The sequence below is a fragment of the Balaenoptera musculus genome, chromosome 20 (genome assembly GCF_009873245.2).
Source record: "Balaenoptera musculus isolate JJ_BM4_2016_0621 chromosome 20, mBalMus1.pri.v3, whole genome shotgun sequence".
Taxonomy (NCBI): domain Eukaryota; kingdom Metazoa; phylum Chordata; class Mammalia; order Artiodactyla; family Balaenopteridae; genus Balaenoptera; species Balaenoptera musculus.
In genome coordinates this window covers 44,861,083-44,882,330 of record NC_045804.1, presented here as the reverse complement: position 1 = coordinate 44,882,330, position 21,248 = coordinate 44,861,083, and the positions used below count along the sequence as shown (strand labels likewise).

Genomic DNA, 21,248 nt, shown 5'->3' with positions numbered 1-21,248 from the left:
CTAGAGAAATGGAAATAAAAACACAAATAAACAAATGGGACCTAATGAAACTTAAAAGCTTTTGCACAGCAAAGGAAACCATAAACAAGACCAAAAGACAACCCTCAGAATGGGAGAAAATATTTGCAAATGAAGCAACTGACAAAGGATTAATCTCCAAGATTTACAAGCAGCTCATGCAGCTCAATAACAAAAAAAACAAACAACCCAATCCAAAAATGGGCAGAAGACCTAAATAGACATTTCTCCAAAGAAGATATACAGATGGCCAACAGACACATGAAAGAATGCTCAACATCATTAATCATTAGAGAAATGCAAATCAAAACTACAATGAGGTATCATCTCACACCGGTCAGAATGGCCATGATCAAAAAATCTAGAAACAATAAATGCTGGAGAGGGTGTGGAGAAAAGGGAACACTCTTGCACTGTTGGTGGGAATGTAAATTGATACAGCCACTATGGAGAACAGTATGGAGGTTCCTTAAAAAACTAAAAATAGAACTACCATACAACCCAGCAATCCCACTACTGGGCATATACCCTGAGAAAACCATAATTCAAAAAGAGTCATGTACCAAAATGTTCATTGCAGCTCTATTTACAATAGCCAGGACATGGAAGCAACCTAAGTGTCTATCATCGGATGAATGGATAAAGAAGATGTGGCACATATATACAATGGAATATTACTCAGCCATAAAAAGAAATGAAATGGAGGTATTTGTAATGAGGTGGATAGAGTTAGAGTCTGTCATACAGAGTGAAGTAAGTCAGAAAGAGAAAAACAAATACAGTATGCTAACACATATATATATATGGAATCTAAGGGGGAAAAAAAAAAAAAAGTCATGAAGAACCTAGTGGCAAGATGGGAATAAAGACACAGACCTACTAAAGAATGGACTTGAGGATATGGGGAGGGGGAGGGGTGAGATGTGACAGGGTGAGAGAGTGTCATGGACATATATACACTACCAAATGTAAAATAGATAGCTAGTGGGAAGCAGCCGCATAGCACAGGGAGATCAGCTCAGTGCTTTGTGACCGCCTTGGGGGGTGGGATGGGGAGGGTGGGAGGGAGAGAGATGCAGGAGGGAGGAGATATGGGAACGTGTGTATATGTGTAGCTGATTCACTTTGTTATAAAGCAGAAACTAACACACCATTGTGAAGCAATTATACTTCAATAAAGATGTTTAAAAAAAAAAAAAGGAAGGGGAAGAAGTAATGACATGTGAAAAGATCCTGAAGTGGAAAGAAGCATAGTATGTTTGAAGAACTGAAAGAAATCTTATATGCCTTGGGTATAGAGTGTGAGAATGAGAGAGGTGGGAGCCCGGGCTAGAAAGAAAGTCAGAGACCAGGTCATACAAGAAAGTTTGTATAGGCCTAGTTAAGGATTTTGGTTTTTATCCTAAGAATAAAGGGATACCATTGAAAGGTTTCACACTGGAGAAAAATGTGAAAACGTTAAACTTTAAAAAAATCTTCAGATACAGGTAAACGATAGAGTGGAAGAGGGCAAAATGGATGTAAACATAACAATTAGGAGACTATTGCAATATTGCAGGTGACAGATGATGGTAGCTTAGACTAGGGTGACAGCAGTGGGGAGGGTCAGAAATGAGTAGATTTGAAAGAAGGAGGTAAAATCAGCAGGACTTAATGATTGACTGGAAGTGATCAATGAGGAAGCAGAAAGTGTCAAGGTTAATCCCTCTGGTTTTGGCTTAAAAATCTGGATGGATGATCAATTAAGACAATGACTTGTTGAAACTGAGATGCTCGGGAAACATCCAAGTGCAGATACTGAATAGATAGTTACATGTGTTGTAATGAGGGCACTCAGGGATGGATTATGGAGTGATAGGAGAACTATGCCTTAAGGAACCTTAATATTTGACGATCAGGTAGCAAAGAATGAACCAGCAAAGGATACTGAGAAGGATTAAACAGAGGTAGAGGGAAAACTAGTAAAAAATGATATCATGGAAGGAAGGGAAACAGTATTTCAAGGAGGAAATGGCCAACATAATTGAACACTGCTAAGAGGTCAAGTAAGATGAGGACTGCAAACTTGCCACTGGGCCTAGAAGCAGAGAAAATGTTGTCATATTGGTAAGTGACATTTATTGAAGAGAGCCTGGAACAAAGACCAGATGGAACAGGTTGATAAAAGTGTAGGAAGTAGGGAAAGTGCTATGTGGACAACTATTTTGATAAATTTAGCTATGTTTTAGTCATATTTCCTCAACTAGAGTGTATAAGCTCCTCATGACAAGAACCAAATTTTGTATTTTTTTTTTCGTATGGCTCAACATTAAGCACTGAGTAATTATGCCATAAATACTGATTGACTGTGAACACCCCTCAATAAATTTAAGTTATTAATTCATTCATCTAACAAATATTTATTGAGGCCCAATTCATGCCAAATACTTCGCTCAGTGTTGGAAATATAGATATGATAGAAAATGGCATGCAATATAGTGTGCAATATGATAGAAAATAGTGTGCAATAGTGTACTTCTCTGCAGTAGTGTGAAATTCTAACATTAATAATCTTTCTCTATACTTCCTTTTTAATGTTTAATTTAAAAAATATATATACAGTAAAATTAACCTTTTTTGGTGCATAGTTGTATAAATTTCAACACATGTATAAATATGGGTAACCATCACCATAATCAAGCTATCAAAAGTTTGTAATCTTATTTTAAGAGCAAATATTTTTCATTATCAATTCACAATAAGGCAGTAGTGACATAGAATATGCATTCTCAAGAATTGGAGGGATCAAAAATCAGAGGGAAAAGATGCTAAAAGAAAAGAAAATATGAAGAAAAACAAAATGACACAAACCTACCCTCCTTATCAGTTTTGCAAATTTACATGTAAGAATTATAGTCCACTTCAATTCTATACCTGTCTTACAGGAACCCTGAGGGAAAGCAATAAAAGTATACTGCATATGTAAAACTTACAAATAGCGGTGATATTTTATTTTTTAGGTAAGTGGCTACCACTATATAAATTGTTCCAAATCAGTAAGGAGTGTCTTCTCTATCTATCGTACTTAGACACCAAACAAAGATGAATCCCTTTTTGTCCAGGGAAGTAGGCAGATGACAAATTTTCAGATCAGGTTGAGTCAAACAGACACTTTAACATTATCACCAGAAGATAAAGTCTTGACAAACCAAACAAAAATATTATGTGTCCTTTTTCTTGAGCATAAGTAAGGAAAACTCTCATTCCTAAAATGAATGGACTTCTCCAAAGCTCTCTAATGGATTGAGAACAACACAAACAATGATATAGTTCAGAGAATTTAAAAGCAGGACTGTTTTTGCTAAGATTGCTGGGTATCCAAGCTTTAAGTTAATAGACATTGTGCTGCTGTAAAGCATCCCTAGGATTTCTGAATATTCTACAAATGCCTGAAACTGTCTTGTGTTGACATATGGATCTTGGATTTTTGCCAGAGGAAGATGAAACCCTAATTCTGATAATCTCAGCAAAGAAAGCATCTTTAAATACTTTAACTCTTTCATGATATTCCTAACAACTTTAAGACAACATTGACTGATACAGAATAAGATGAGCAAATGGAAAGATAAGCATTCTCATATAGAAACACTTGTCATTATTAAGGATGTTGATTTTCCCTAAGATAATGAGTAAATTTAATCTTATTTCAATAAAAATTCCTATAACGTTTCTTTTGGTGTTCTCTCCCCCCCCCCCTTTTTTTTTCAGGTAGATGAATCAATCCTAAAGCTCATATTGAAAAGTAAACACACAAGAATAGACAGTAATGATTAGAAAAGAAGAACAAATATAGACTATTCAGTAATTGTTATTGGGCTAACTATGTAGCCATTTGGAAAAGGAATAAGTTGGATACATATTTTAAATCTTACACTAGGATAAATTCTAAATGGATCAATACTTTAAATTAAAATTAAAATAATTCCAGAAGAAAACATGGGACAATTCTTTTAACATCTTGAAATGAAATGTAACAATGACTCAAAGCCCAGAAGCCATAAAATAAAAGTAAATAAATCTGACCACATAGAAATAAAAAATCCTCTACATGACACAAGATAAATGACAGGTGAAAAACAGAGGAAAATATTTGTAACTTATTCACATCCTTTGGATAAAAGGAAGAAAATTAAGAATGTATATTTGCATTTGCTTATGTATGCACTAAGAAATTTCGGAAAGATCCACTGAAAACTAAGAACAGTAGCTATTTATAGCAGAGGTGGAGCACTGCGTGGATGGAGGATAAGAATGGGAGAGAAAGTTTTCACCGTATAACACTTTATACGTTTCAGCTTTTGAACCAGGTGAACATATTACCTATCTGAAAAGTTAAATTTTAACAAGTCCTTCCTCTCATATAGCTTACTTTCCAATGCAAGAAGACAAATAATAAACAAATAAATATACACTTGGGATCCTAGTGAGATAACTAAATTCATGAGTACAAGGAACTTACTTAATATACCTTGTTAGTCTTCACAGTGCCTCATAAATAGTGAAGCACATAGTAGTAGCTCAATAAATACTTTTTGAAGAACTATAAAATTACTTTAAGTCCTATTTGTATGATTATGTTATTGTTCTACTTGCTTTTCAACATAAGGAGCTAGATCATCAACTGAAAATACAACAAACTGTACCTGTTGTAAGTAGTGTTCGGAACGTATATCTTCAGGTCTTCTGTGATATTTCTCATCACCCTCTGATAACCAGACATTCCTGAGTCTTTGATATAATTAGGGTTGTTTCTCATTAAGTATTCCCCCAAATAGTTAATTGGATCAAACTTGGTTGGAATATCAACTTCTGCCAAAAGCTTCTTCTTTTCCACTTGCATTAACATTTTTTCCATTCCAGGAACTAAGGTGGGTAGAAGTTTGTCGAGCAAATATGCACGAGTGTTCAGTGTCATGTTTTCAGTATTAAACCACTCTTTGGCCAAATTATCCCTGGGGAGTTTTTCTTCAGCCTTTTTTTCTAGTTCCTTCTTCAGATTTTCCTTATCTATGATTTTCTGCTGCATTGTCTGGGCTCTTGCCTGCAGTCTTTCAAAAAGATTTTTCTTCCATGACTGTTCTAGCTTCAAACTCTGTGTAGTTTGATCTAAATTGAAAATCACTTTTGCAGGTTTTCTGAATACAGTATTCTTTGAGATTCTAGAGTCCTTTATTGAACAAGTTGAGATTTTTGGCTGCTCCTCCAGGTTTAACTCTGAGGGGACAAAAATTGAAATGTAAGAAATATTAGAAGTAGATTTTAATCTATGTTACTTTAGAATATTATTAGAAAATTATTTTACATCTATTTACATGGTATATTCAAACACAGCTAAAAGTAACAGAAAATCAGACAGCAGTGACTTTAACCATAAGGACATTTACTGTTTTCTTAATCAGAAGCCATTCAACAGCTCAGTGTTTTTATTAAGTACCTAGCATGTTTCTATTGTTCTTTATTCATTTTTTGTGCTTGTATCTCAGGATCACAAGATAGCTATTGCAGCTCCAGGCATCACTTCTTTACAGGAGAAAAGGATTGAGAATGAAGGAGCTTTCTCTTCTTGAGGTGCTGTTTTATTATTCAAGAAGAGAAGATCCCAGACTCCTCACTCTAAGACTTTCCTTTACATTTCATTGGCCCTAATTAGGTTACATGCCCACCCTAGGCCAATAGCTGGTAAAGGTAAAAGGGTTATTGAGAATAGTTTTGATCAATCATAATTTATTCCTTGGTCAGGGTTTAGACCAAATTTGGTCAGGGTTTAGACCAAATTCTCTGATATCAAGTGATTTCCATCTGCTACAAAATTGAAGTTCCATTGGCAGACAAAAGGTGGGAAAATGTCTGCTGAGTAGGCAGTGAAGAGAGTCTACCAGACATGTACGTGTATTGGGTTGGCCAAAAAGTTCGTTTGGGGTTTTCCATAAGGTGTTACAGAAAAACCCAAATGAACCTTTTGGCCAACCCAATAAATATATTTCTTCCCACTCTCATATTTCCAACTTCTTCCATGTTGGAGATTTTAGACCAAGATAGTGGACTGAGGTCAGGACCTACATGCCCTCCCTACCAAAATCTCTAGAAATGATAGAAAAGGGTGTGTGTGTGTTTGTGTGTGTGTGTGTTTTAATATAAACATAAGAATGCTAACAACCAGTAGAAACTAAAATAACATTGTAAGGCAATTATACTCCAATAAAAATTAATTTTAAAAAAAGGACTTCTCTGGTGGTCCAGTGGGTAAGACTCTGCGCTCCCAATGCAAGGGGCCTGGGTTTGATTCCTGGTTGGGCAACTAGATCCCACATGCATGCCACAACTAAGAGTCCTCATGTCGCAATGAAGATCCTGGATGCCACTACTAAGGCGGCACAGCCAAAAAAAAAAAAAAAAAAAAGAATGCTAACAATCAGTCACGAAGAGGGCCTTCAGAAACTTTGAGGGTCTCTGAAAAATGTAAGGTCGAGTCGATGGGATTAGATTGATTAAAGAAACTATAAGACTAAAAAGATCCAGAAGATGACTGTGAAATTTGGGAGCAGCTCTGAGGCACCCTAAGTTTAAAGGATGTAGATATGGATAGCAGGGGAATGACTGACCTTTTTGTGTATCTTCATCCCCATTTGAGCTAATCATCAGGCACCAGAGGCATTCACCCTTGAACTGGGACAAGGGGATTCGGGCAAGAGAGGCAGGATAATGCCTCCACACACAGAGAAAATGAATTGCTGACAGACTTCACTGTCTGCACATCTTACCCCTCCTCCACAATCTGCATATCTTACCCCTCCTCCACAATCACTGGCAGCAGGCTACAGAAAACAGAAACGTCATCCAGAGAAAAGCAAACAGGGATTCCCAAATGCAAATGTAAGCACACACGTAAGGATCACCAAATATTTAACGAAAACTATCTCCATGACTAAACAAATGCAATGATTAATACTATCCAAGGAAGCACCATTAATAGAACAAATATAAGGAGTTCTAAAAGCTGTAATTAATATCCTCACAGCAGAGAAATTAGAGGAAATTAAAAATATAGTTATATTATTTTTAAAAATTACAAGAGCTTGGAAACCTAGTGCTCAGATCTTGGCTTCTTTCTTTTTTTTTAATAGGATTGAAATTTTTAATTTACTTATTTATTTATTTTTGGTTGCATTGGGTCTTCGTTGCTGCATGCAGGCTTTCCCTATTTGCGGCAAGCAGGGGCTGCTCTTCGTTGCGGTGCACAGGCTTCTTATTGCGGTGGCTTCTCTTGTTGCGGAGCATGGGCTCTAAAGTGCAGGCTCAGTAGTTGTGGCGCTCCGGCTTAGTTGCTCCACGGCATGTGGGATCTTCCCGAACCAGGGCTCGAACCTGTGCCCCCTTCATTGGCAGGCGGATTCTTAACCACTGTGCCACCAGGGAAGTCCCCAGACCTTGGTTTCTAATATCATTCTCCAATTTAAAAGAATCAGGACTCATTGAAAAAATGGCTGATTCTAGGACTGGGGCAAGAAATATTCAAGATGAGCCTGGAGCAGAAATATACCCATAAATATATGACCAATTGACTTTTGCCAAGGGTGCGAAGATCATTCAATGGGGAGAAAATTATCTCTTCAGCAAATGGTGCTGTAAAAAATGGGTATCCATATGCAAAAAAATGAAGTTGGACCCATACTTCATGCCATAAACAAAAATCCAGCTCTAACAGATGTATACTGAATATTCCACCCAACAACAGTAGAATACACATTCTGCTCAAGTGCACATGGGACATCCTCCAGGATAGACTATATGTTAGGCCACAAAACAAATCCTAATAGATTTAAAAATATAAATATCATACAAAGTGTCTTCTTTGAAGATATAGGAGAAATCTGTGGGATTAAAAAACACACTTTTAATCAACCAATGGGTTAAAGGAGAAATCACAAGGGAAATTAGAACATACTTAGAGATGAATGAAAATGGAAACACACTATACCAAAACTTATGGGATGCAGTGAAAGCAATGCTCAGAGGGAAATTTATAGCTGTTAAGTGACTACATTAAAAAAGAAGAAAAATCTGAAATCAATAATCTAAGTTTACACCTCAAGGACTAGAAAAAGAAGAGTAAAATAAACCTAAAACTAACAGAAGGAAGGAAATAATAAAGATTAGAGTGGAGATAAACAAAATAGAGACTATAAAAACAGCAGAGAAAATCAATGAAACCGAAAGTTGGTTATTTGAAAAGATCAACATAATTGACAAATTGCTAGACTGGCAAAGAGAAAAAGAGTGAAGACACAAAAAAACTAATATAGGAAATGAAAGTGGGAACATTACCACCAATCTCACATAGATAAAAAGGATAACCTAGAATAAATGGACAAAAAATACATAAAAAGTATCTAAACTGACTCAAAAAGAAATAGAAAATCTTAAGAGACCCATAACAAGTAAAGAGATTAAATTAGTAATCAAAACCCTCACAAGAAAGAAAAGTCCTGGACCAGATGGCTTCACCAGTGAATTTAATCAAACATTTAAAGAATTAAAACCTATCCTTACAACACTCCTCCCCCCAAATTGAAGAGGACATAACAGTTTCTAACTCATTCTATGAGGCCAGCATAGATATGATACCAAAGCCAGATAAGGACACCACATGAAAAGAAAATTTCAGACTACTATTCCTTATGAATATAGATGTAAATCTTCAACAGAATATTAGCAAATCATGACAATATTCTCCTGTTATCTTCTAAAATTACTTACTGTTTTATCACTCACATTTATATCTACAGTACATGTAGAATTTATTTGCATGTGTGGGGTGAGGTAGGACTCAAAAATACATATTTTCCATTTTGGCATCATTACTGAAAACACCTCCTGTTTTCAATACAGGACTTTCAACTGGACTCTATTTCATTGGCTTATTTGTCTATCCTTATGTCAATGTCCTACCGTCCTAATTTCTGTAACCTAATTATAAATGTTGATATTTAGTAATATAAATCCCCCAGCTTTGTTGTTCTTCAAGATTTCCTTGGCTTTTCTGGGTCTTTTGCATTTCTACATAAATTTTAGAATCAAATTATTTTATATACACACAGACACATATACAGAACCCTGCACAAATTTTTGCTAGAATTACACTGCATCTAGAGGTCAGTCGAGGGAGCACTACTTTCTTAACAATATTAAGTCTTCTAATTCATGAATAAGGTATATTTTTTCATTTATTTAGGACTTCTTTAATTTCTTTTAACAATGTTTTATAGTTTCAGTGTACAGGTTTTGTTCATTTTTGGTTAGATTTATTTTGAGATATTTAGTTTTTATTTTAGATATTTAGCTTTTTATGCCATTAAAATTGTATTTTAAAATTTTCATTTTCTAATTGTTTGTTGTTAACATATAATAGAAATATAATTAGGTTCCCAGGACCTAGCTAGTTCAGGCTCTGAACAATAAGCTCTCAGATGTTTTTTTCTACAGCCACGATTGCTGAGGTGATTGGAATGAAAAACTTAGTAAGAATCTTAAGGTTTTTTCTGGTATGGCCATGGAGGTGAAGTAGTTCCAGGTCTTTCAAATATTATCTACTAGTCAATTTGCTTCTCTCCACTGAAAAAATATTAATGTCCAACTGAACCACGATAGGATTAGGGCCATACACTGTTAAAGTTCTTTGCCTCTATTACTTCGTGGATTCAGGAGAAAAGAAGAAATAGATATGTAAATTATTTTGATACTCATTATTTTTTTAAAGATTTTTTTTTTAATGTGGACCACTTTTAAAGTCTTTATTGAATTTGTTACAATACTGCTTCTGTTTTACGTTTTGGTTTTTTGGCCACGAGGCATTTGGGATCTTAGCTCTGCATTGGAAGGCGAAGTCCTAACCACTGGGCGGCCAGGGAAGTCCCCATACTCATTGTTTTTAACATAACCAGAAAGCAGTTATTGAGCCATGCTTCAATCATTAATAACTCTCAATAAATAGTACTAGTGCAATAAAAGGGTAAGAGACCAGAACCTCCACAACTTAGAGCAGTGTTTTTTTAAATTTTATTATGAAATATTTAAGACCTGTAAGTATAATGACGATATAAGTAGCCATATAGCTACTCTTAGCTTAAGAAAAAAATTACCTGTATATTAAAGCCTCTCAAATACCCCTACTTTGATAGAAACACTATTCGGAATTTCACGTTTATCATTTTTCTGCATTTGTATATATTATATATAAGCAATATAATATTGTTCTTGTTTTTAATTTCTGTAAAAATGATTTCATATCATGTGTATTCTGTGACCTTTTAAATACTTAATATTACGTTTATGAAATTCATCTATATTGATAACTGCAGCTCCAGTGTGTTCGTTTTTCACTGCTTCATAATATTTCATTATATGACTGCATTGCAATGTATTTATTCATTCTCATTTTGGGGGAGGCTATCCATAAATATTTTAAAATTCTTTTTATTTATTAAAATTTCTTTCTTAGCTTTGAGAGTACTCTGAAGAATACTTTTAAATTCTACCTACAGGTGGAGCTTCAAGATGGCGGAAGAGTAAGATGCAGAGATCACCTTCCTCCCCACAAATACATCAGAAATACATCTATATGTGGAACAACTCCTACAGAACACCCACTGAACGCTGGCAGAAGACTTCAGACCTCCCAAAAGGCAAGAAACTCCCCACGTACCTGGGTAGGGTAAAAGAAAAAAGAAAAAACAGACTAAGAATACGGACAGGACCTGCACCAGTGGGAGGGAGCTGTGAAGGAGGAAAGGTTTCCACACACTAGGAAGGCCCTTCGCGGGCAGAGACTGCGAGTGGAGGAGCGGGGGAGCTTCGGAGCCACGGAGGACAGCGCAGCCACAGGGGTGCGGAGGGCAAAGCGGAGAGATTCCCGCACGGAGGATCGGTGCCGACCAGCACTCACCAGCCCGAGAGGCTTGTTTGCTCACCTGCCAGGGCGGGCGGGGACTGGGAGCTGAGGCTCGGGCTTCGGTCGGATCGCAGGGAGAGGACTGGGGTTGGCTGCGTGAACACAGCCTGAAGGGGGCTAGTGCGCCACAGCTAGCCGGGAGGGAGTCCGGGAAAAAGTCTGGAGCTGCCGAAGAGACAAGAGACTTTTTCTTGCCTCTTTGTTTCCTGGTGCGCGAGGAGAGGGGATCCAGAGCGCCGCTTAAAGGAGCTCCAGAGACGGGCGCGAGCCGCAGCTATCAGCACGGACCCCAGAGACGGGCATGGGACGCTAAGGCTGCTGCTGCAGCCACCAAGAAGCCTGTGTGCAAGAACAGGTCACTATCCACACCACCCCTCCCGGGAGCCTGTGCAGCCCACCACTGCCAGGGTCCCGTGATCCAGGGACAACTTCCCCGGGAGAACACATGGCACACCTCAGGCTGCTGCAATGTCACGCTGGCCTCTGCCGCCGCAGGCTCGCCTCACATCCGTACCCCTCCCTCCCCCCAGCTGGAGCGAGCCAGAGCCCCCGAAGCAGCTGCTCCTTTAACCCCGTCCTGTCTGAGCGGAGAACAGACGACCTCAGGCAACCTACACGCAGAGGTGGGTCCAAATCCAAAGCTGAACCCCGGGAGCTGTGCGAACAAAGAAGAGAAAGGGAAATCTCTCCCAGCAGCCTCAGGAGCAGCGGATTAAATCTCCACAATCAACTTGATGTACCCTGCATCTGTGGAATACCTGAATAGACAACGAATCATCCCAAATTGAGGAGGTGGACTTTGGGAGCAACGATATATATATTTTTTCCCCTTTTTCTCTTTTTGTGAGTGTGTATGTGTATGCTTCTGTGTGTGATTTTGTCTGTATAGCTTTGCTTTTACCATTTGTCCTAGGGTTCTGTCTGTCCGTTTTTTTTTTTTTTTTATTACTTAAAAAAATTTTTTTTCTTAATACTTATTTTTTATTTTTTATTTTAATAACTTTATTTTATTTTACTTTATTTTATTTTATCTTCTTCTTTCTTTCTTTCTTTTTTTTCTCCCTTTTATTCTGAGCCGTGTGGAGCACAGGCTCTTGGTGCTCCAGCCAGGCGTCAGGGTTGTGCCACTGAGGTGGGAGAGCCAAGTTCAGGACACTGGTCCACAAGAGACCTCCCAGCTCCACGTAATATCAAATGGCGAAAATCTCCCAGAGATCTCCATCTCAACGCCAAGACCCAGCTTCACTCAATGACCAGCAGGCTACAGTGCAGGACACCCTATGCCAAACAACTAGCAAGACAGGAACACAACCCCACCCGTTAGCAGAGAGGCTGCCTAAAATCATAATAAGGCCACAGACACCCCAAAACACACCACCAGATGTGGACTTGCCCACCAGAAAGACAAGATCCAGCCTCATCCACCAGAACACAGGCACTAGTCCCCTCCACCAGGAAGCCTACACAACCCACTGAACCAACCTTAGCCACTGGGGACAGACAACAAAAACAGTGGAAACTACGAACCTGCAGCCTGCAAAAAGGAGACCCCAAACATAGTAAGTTAAGCAAAATGAGAAGACTGAGAAACACACAGCAGATGAAGGAGTAAGGCAAAAACCCACCAGACCTAACAAATGAAGAGGAAATAGGCAGTCTACCTGAAAAAGAATTCAGAATAATGATAGTAAAGATGATCCAAAATCTTGGAAATAGAATGGAGAAAATACAAGGAACGTTTTACAAGGACCTAGAAGAACTAAAGAGCAAACAAACACAGATGAACAACACAATAACTGAAATTTAAAATTCTCTGGAAGGGATCAATAGCAGAATAACTGAGGCAGAAGAACGGATAAGTGACCTGGAAGATAAAATAGTGGAAATAACTACTGCAGAGCAGAATAAAGAAAAAAGAATGAAAAGGATAGAGGACAGTCTCAGAGACCTCTGGGACAACATTAAATGCACCAACATTCGAATTATAGGGGTCCCAGAAGAAGAAGAGAAAAAGAAAGGGACTGAGAAAATATTTGAAGAGATTATAGTTGAAAACTTCCCTAATATGGGAAAGGAAATAGTTAATCAAGTCCAGGAAGCACAGAGAGTCTCACGCAGGATAAATCCAAGGAGAAACATGCCAAGACACATATTAATCAAACTATCAAAAATTAAATACAAAGAACAAATATTAAAAGCAGCAAGGGAAAAGCAACAAATAACATACAAGGGAATCCCCATAAGGTTAACAGCTGATCTTTCAGCACAAACTCTGAAAGCCAGAAGGGAATGGCAGGACATATTTCAAGTGATGAAAGGGAAAAACCTACAACCAAGATTACTCTACCCAGCAAGGATCTCATTCAGATTTGACGGAGATATTAAAAGCTTTTACAGACAAGCAAAAGCTAAGAGAATTCAGCACCATCAAACCAGCTTTACAACAAATGCTAAAGGAACTTCTCTAGGCAGGAAACACAAGAGAAGGAAAAGACCTACAATAATAAACCCAAAACAATTAAGAAAATGGTAATAGGAACATACATATCGATAATTACCTTAAATGTAAATGGATTAAATGCTCCAACCAAAAGACATAGACTGGCTGAATGGATACAAAAACAAGACCTGTATATATGCTGTCTACAAGAGACCCACTTCAGACCTAGGGACACATACAGACTGAAAGTGAGGGGATGGAAAAAGATATTCCATGCAAATGGAAATCAAAAGAAAGCTGGAGTGGCAATTCTCATATCAGACAAAATAGACTTTAAAACAAAGACTATTACAAGAGACAAGGAAGGACACTACATCATGATCAAGGGATCAATCCAAGAAGAAGATATAACAATTGTAAATATTTAGGCACCCAACATAGGAGCACCTCAATACATAAGGCAAATACTAACAGCCATAAAAGGGGAAATCGACAGTAACACAATAATAGTAGGGGACTTTAACACCCCACTTTCACCAATGGACAGATCATCCAAAATGAAAATAAATAAGGAAACACAAGCTTTAAATGATACATTAAACAAGATGGACTTAATTGATATTTACAGGACATTCCATCCAAAAACAACAGAATACACATTCTTCTCAAGTGCTCATGGAACATTCTCCAGGATAGATCATATCTTGGGTCACAAATCAAGCCTTGGTAAATTTAAGAAAATTGAAATCATATCAAGTATCTTTTCTGACCACAATACTATGAGACTAGATATCAATTACAGGAAAAAAATCTGTAATAAATACAAACACATGGAGGCTAAACAACACACTACTTAATAACCAAGACATCAGTGAAGAAATCAAAGAGGAAATCAAAAAATACCTAGAAACAAATGACAATGAAAACATGACGACCCAAAACCTATGGGATGCAGCAAAAGCAGTTCTAAGATGGAAGTTTTTAGCTATACAAGCCTACCTTAAGAAACAAGAAACATCTCAAATAAACAACCTAACCCTACACCTAAAGCAATTAGAGAAAGAAGAACAAAAAAATCCCAAAGTTAGCAGAAGGAAAGAAATCATAAAGATCAGATCAGAAATAAATGAAAAAGAAATAAAGAAAATGATAGCAAAGATCAATAAAACTAAAAGCTGGTTCTTTGAGAAGATAAACAAAATTGATAAACCATTAGCCAGACTCATCAAGAAAAAAAGGGAGAAGATTCAAATCAATAGAATTAGAAATGAAAAAGGAGAAGTAACAACTGACACTGCAGAAATACAAAGGATCATGAGAGATTACTACAAGCAACTCTATGACAATAAAATGGACAACCTGGAAGAAATGGACACATTCTTAGAAATGCACAACCTTCTGAGACTGAACCAGCAAGAAATAGAAAATATGAACAGACCAATCACAAGCACTGAAATTGAAACTGTGATTAAAAATCTTCCAACAAACAAAAGCCCAGGACCAGATGGCTTCACAGGAGAAGTCTATCAAACATTTAGAGAAGAGTTAACACCTATCCTTCTCAAACTCTTCCAAAATATAGCAGAGGGAGGAACACTCCCAAACTCATTCTATGAGGCCACCATCACTCTGATACCAAAACCAGACAAAGATGTCACAAAGAAAGAAAACTACAGGCCAATATCACTGATAAACATAGATGCAAAAATCCTCAACAAAATACTAGCAAACAGAATCCAACAGCACATTAAAAGGATCATACATTATGATCAAATGGGGTTTATCCCAGGAATGCAAGGATTCTTCAATATACGCAAATCAATCAACGTGATACACCATATTAACAAATTGAAGGAGAAAAACCATATGATCATCTCAATAGATGCAGAGAAAGCTTTTGAGAAAATTCAACACCCATTTATGATAAAAACCCTCCAGAAAGTAGGCATAGATGGACCTTTCCTCAACATAATAAAGGCCATATATGACAAACCCACAGCCAACATCATCCTCAATGGTGAAAAACTGAAACCATTTCCACTAAGATCAGGAACAAGACAAGGTTGCCCACTCTCACCACTATTATTCAACAGAGCTTTGGAAGTTTTAGCCGCAGCAATCAGAGAAGAAAAAGAAATAAAAGGAATCCAAATTGGAAAAGAAGAAGTAAAGCTGTCACTGTTTGCAGATGACATGATACCATACATACAGAATCCTAAAGATGCTAACAGAAAACTACTAGACCTAATCAATGAATGTGGTAAAGTAGCAGGATACAAAATTAATGCACAGAAATCTCTTGCATTCTTATACACTAAAGATGAAAAATCTGAAAGTGAAATTAAGAAAACACTCCCATTTACCACTGCAACAAAAAGAATAAAATATCTAGGAATAAACCTACCTAAGGAGACAAAAGACCTGTATGCAGAAAATTATAAGACACTGATGAAAGAAATTAAAGATGATACAAATAGATGGAGAGATATACCATGTTCTTGGATTGGAAGAATCAACATTGTGAAAATGACTCTACTACCCAAAGCAATCTACAGATTCAATGCAATCCCTATCAAACTACACTGGCATTTTTCACAGAACTAGAACAAAAAAGTTCACAATTTGTATGGAAACACAAAAGACTCCGAATAGCCAAAGCAATCTTGTGAAAGAAAAATGGAGCTGGAGGAATCAGGCTCCCTGACCTCAGACTATACTACAAAGCTACAGTAATCAAGACAGTATGGTCCTGGCACAAAAACAGAAATATAGATCAATGGAATAGGATAGAAAGCCCAGAGATAAACCCACGCACCTATGGTCACCTTATCTTTGATAAAGGAGGCAAGAATATACAGTGGAGAAAAGACAGCCTCTTCAATAAGTGGTGCTGAGAAAACTGGACAGCTACATGTAAAAGAATGAAATTAGAACACTCCCTAACACCATATACAAAAATAAACTCAAAATGGATTAAAGACTTCAATGTAAGGCCAGACACCATCAAACTCTTAGAGGAAAACATAGGCAGAACACTCTATGACATAAATCACAGCAAGATCCTTTCTGACCCACCTCCTAAAGAAATGGAGATAAAAACAGAAATAAACAAGTGGGACCTAATGAAACTTAAAAGCTTTTGCACAGCAAAGGAAACCATAAACAAAACGAAAAGACAACCCTCAGAATGGGAGAAAATATTTACAAATGAAGCAACTGACAAAGGATTAATCTCCAAAACATACAAGCAACTCATGCAGCTCAATATCAAAAAAACAAACAACCCAATCCAAAAATGGGCAGAAGACCTAAATAGACATTTCTCCAAAGAAGATATACAATTGCCAACAAACACATGAAAGAATGCTCAACATCATTAATCATTAGAGAAATGAAAATCAAAATTACAATGAGATATCATCTCACACTGGTCAGCATGGCCATGATCAAAAAATCTACAAACAATAAATGCTGGAGAGGGTGTGGAGAAAAGAGAACCCTCTTGCACTGTCGGTGGGAATGTAAATTGATACAGCCACTATGGAGAACAGTATGGAGGTTCCTTAAAAAACTAAAAATAGAACTACCATACGACCCAGCAATCCCACGACTGGGCATATACCCTGAGAAAACCATAATTCAAAAAGAGTCTTGTACCAAAATGTTCATTGCAGCTCTATTTACAATAGCCAGGACATGGAAGCAACCTAAGTGTCCATCAAAGATGAATGGATAAAGAAGATGTGGCACATATATACAATGGAATATTTCTCAGCCATAAAAAGGCACAAAACTGAGTTATTTGTAGTGAGGTGGATGGACCTAGAGACTGTCATACAGAGTGAAGTAAGTCAGAAAGAGAAAAACAAATACCGTACGGTAACACACATATATATATGGAATCTAAAAAAAAAAAAAGAAAGAAAGAAAATGGTCAGAAGAACCTAGGGGCAAGACGGGAATAAAGATGCAGACCTACTAGAGAACGGACTTGAGGATATGGGGAGGGGGAAGGGTAAGCTGAGACAAAGTGACAAAGTGGTATGGACATATATACACTACCAAATGTAAAACAGATAGCTAGTGGGAAGCAGCCGCATAGCACAGGGAGATCAGCTCGGTGCTTTGTGACCACCTAGAGGGGTGGGATAAGGAGGGTGGGAGGGAGGGAGATGCAAGAGGGAAGAGATATGGGGACATATGTATATGTATAACTGATTCACTTTGTTATAAAGCAGAAACTAACACACCATTGTAAAGCAATTATACTCTAATAAAGATGTTAAAAAAAAAATTCTACCTACATAGTATCCATCTTTCTAACCAGGAAAAGAATTAAGTGGTTTATTTTTAAAAGCACTTGAAAAGCCAACATTTCATTTAAAGAATGTCTTAAGTCCAATAGTGGATAGTATTTATGAACATCCCACCCAAGTTTTGATTTCCTCCTTGGCTTATTCATATATGGGGGAAATGAGGAGGGTAGTATAATGCTCTCCCTTACCTCTCAGTTGGATTTGTAAACAAGTTAACCTCTTTTTTTGTGGGGTGGGCGGGTAGTGTTTCCATTCTGTTTTGTCACAATGCTCATTAATATACAATACTTTTACTTCTATTTTAAATACGTGTGATAGAGACCAATTTTTTTTGTTTAAGTCTGCAGGTTCTAATGTACTCTCTTTGCTTTTAACCTCTCCAGCATAACCCAAGGCAGATATTCCTCCTCCTGCTTTAAGGGGAGTGCTACAGATTTATAGCAACTTAATATCTAGCCATCTGCATGGCTCATTAGTAAACTCACACATGAACTAGGGCATTGTCTTATCTTTGCTGCAGCCTGCTAGTGCTCCTCTAGTGTGCTTGGCTATTATAGGTTGCTAGGCAATAGTCCTCGTGCTTGCATTGTCCCCACCGATATGCAGAATGGAAGTAGATATGTGTTTGGTTACAGCTCTGGTCAAACACTTCTGTCTTAGAGCCATAAAACCAAGAAAAGAAAAGGAGGCACAGTAATAGCAGGGTCAATACATCAGAATTCTGAACAAGCCTATCTGTAGCTGTCTTTTGATTGGGTGATCTCTGAATTCATAAATTACAGCACTGCCCCAAGGGAAAATTAAGAGGTTTAATTGAATATAATTTCAAATAGGTACTGGGTTTTTTAGCAGGTCTATGCTTGGACATTCCTAAACCTTTTACAGATAGATAGATTCATTTACATATTCACTCAATAAATAATTATTGATGTCATAGTGCCAGGCACTATGCTAAGCACTGAAATTCTTTTTCAGGATTGTCTTCCTAAACTCTTGCGGAATTAAGAGCCTTTCACATTCTTTCCCAATATGCACACCTTCACCCCTGTATCAATCCACCTTCTAACATACAAAGTCCTATTCAGGCACTATGGGCACAAATGCTTTCAACTAAATAAGTAAGAACACAAAAGAATTCCTTATTCATATTTTGAAAGGTCCAATCTTATAAGTGACTTTTATCATTTCCTGCACTTAGTGCATGGCCCACTGCTGGGCACGGCCTCAGTACAACCCTATTTAAGGACATAAATAGGAATGAATTATAACCCACATTATAATAAGCTTTAACAGACTCTTTCTTCACAGAAGGCACATAACATTACAGGGACTGGCTGCTGATTAAACTGGTGAAAATTGACGCAGCAGGGCTACTTAACAGATGTGTGATGTTCCCTTTAAACACAGGTCCTGTCTGAAACTCAGCTGTCTTGGTCTTGCCAGAATTTCTTACCATTTGTACATAATGTAGAATAACTACTATGAAAGGAGGAGGAAAAGAAGCACTACTAAACACTATTGTAATTAAAATTCAATAGCTATAGGAAAAGGCATTTTCCTACAAAACGTTTTTAAACTTAGGGCTGTGTAATAAGAATAAAACTGAGCAAATTAATAAAAAAGAAATAAGATTTCTCAAAACACAAGTTAAGCTCATATCCTAAAAAATACAATAACCAGGGAAACAAATGAGGAATTCACATGGTACATTTAACCACAATATTTTCTATGCAAAGATATGTATTTGAGTGTATTCTGGGAGCTGCCTGGCAAGATAACATCCTTTTAATTTTGACAAGTATATAACAAGGATAACGACACATCCTTTGACATGTTGAGACTAAAATAACAGTTCCTCTTCCCACTTCTTACACACACATACACACAAACACACACACGTATTTACAAAGGGAGATTTAGAAATGTTAGGATTAACAGTGACTGATCACTGAATAAATAAGTACATTGCATTGCATTTGATATCGCAACAAGCAACTGCAATGTTTTCAGTATATATCATAAACTGGGATGAATAGACTTAAACAAAACACATTTCCCTCTACCATACATTGAAAAGTGATAACAAATTGAAAGTACAAGAACAGAAAAGACCATAAACTCTTTTTTTTAAATTTATTTATTTTTGGCTGTATTGGGTCTTCGTTTCTGTGCGAAGGTCCTCTCCAGCTGCGGCGAGCGGGGGCCACTCTTCATCGCGGTGCGTGGGCCTCTCACTGTCACGGCTTCTCTTGTGGCGGAGCACAGGCTCCAGACGCGCAGGCTCAGTAGCTGTGGCTCATGGGCTTAGCCGCTCCGCGGCATGTGGGATCCTCCCAGACCAGGGCTCGAACCCGTGTCCCCTGCATTGGCAGGCAGACTCCCAACCACTGTGCCACCAGGGAAGCCCCAAGACCATAAACTCTTGATCGATATGTTTTCTAGAGAGGCAATAAATTACACGTTGGAATATATGTGTGAAGATTTGGAGGTGCAAATTTGGCCATAAACTGATGAAAGTGAACACCTAATTAAATTTACAGCAAATTACCTAGATCGCGATTCTGTTTGGCATGTTTAAAACACAAGAGTTCATTTATAAACCTGGCCCAAGTGAGTATGGTAAAGGCAAAGTGTATTTATGGGGTGGTGGTGAAGGGTGGGAGTGAGGAGGAAGTAAAATCAAGAAACTGGTGGTATATACAGTGGAATACTCAGCTATAAAAAGAAACGAAATTGAGTTATTTGTAGTGAGGTGGATGGACCTAGAGTCTGTCATACAGAGTGAAGTAAGTCAGAAAGAGAAAAATAAATACCATATGCTAACACACATATATAGAATCTAAAAAAAAATGGTTCTGATGAACCTAGTGGCAGGACAGGAATAAAGACGCAGACGTAGAGAATGGACTTGAGGACACGGGGCAGGGAGGGGAAGCTGGGACGAAGTGAGAGAGTAGCAATGACATATATACACTACCAAATGTAAACCAGATAGCTAGTAGGAAGCAGCTGCATAGGACAGGGAGATCAGCTCGGTGTTTTGTGACCACCTAGAGGGGTGGGATAGGGAGGGTGGGAGGGAGGCTCAAGAGGGAGGGGATATGGGGATATATGCATATATATAGCTGATTCACTTTGTTATACAGCAGAAACTAACACAACATTGTAAAGCAATTATACTCCAAGAAAGATGTAAACAAAAAAAAAAAATGTTGACAATGCAAAAAAAAAAAAGAAAAAGAAACTGGTGGTAGGGGGCAGGTAGGGAGGGACTTGCCAAGAAACTTTTTAGAAGTTAGTGAAGCTGTGAAAACAGTACTAAGTTTATAATAAAGGCAAAATAAATGCTGAAAAGTTTGGTTCTTAATGTGTATGTATTATATAATATTTACTAATAAGAAGGAATAGTAAATAATACTTATAATTAGTTTAAAAGACAGAGAAACACTTTGGAGAAAAGTAAGCAACTACAAGTTATAACTAGCAA

General features: G+C 37.5%; 1 protein-coding gene across 1 annotated transcript in view; it reads right to left on the bottom strand.

Moving 5' to 3' along the window:
• The window catches only part of EFCAB5 (EF-hand calcium binding domain 5), a 93,320-nt gene extending 85,790 nt beyond the window's left edge, over positions 1-7,530 (bottom strand). The window contains exons 1-2 of the mRNA XM_036838168.1: positions 7,485-7,530; positions 4,701-5,271 (exon numbers count right to left, since the gene is read on the bottom strand). Coding sequence (XP_036694063.1) covers positions 4,701-5,271; positions 7,485-7,530 — 617 coding nt within the window. The remainder of the gene's footprint in view (positions 1-4,700; positions 5,272-7,484) is intronic.
• Between the last annotated feature and the right edge of the window lie 13,718 nt (positions 7,531-21,248).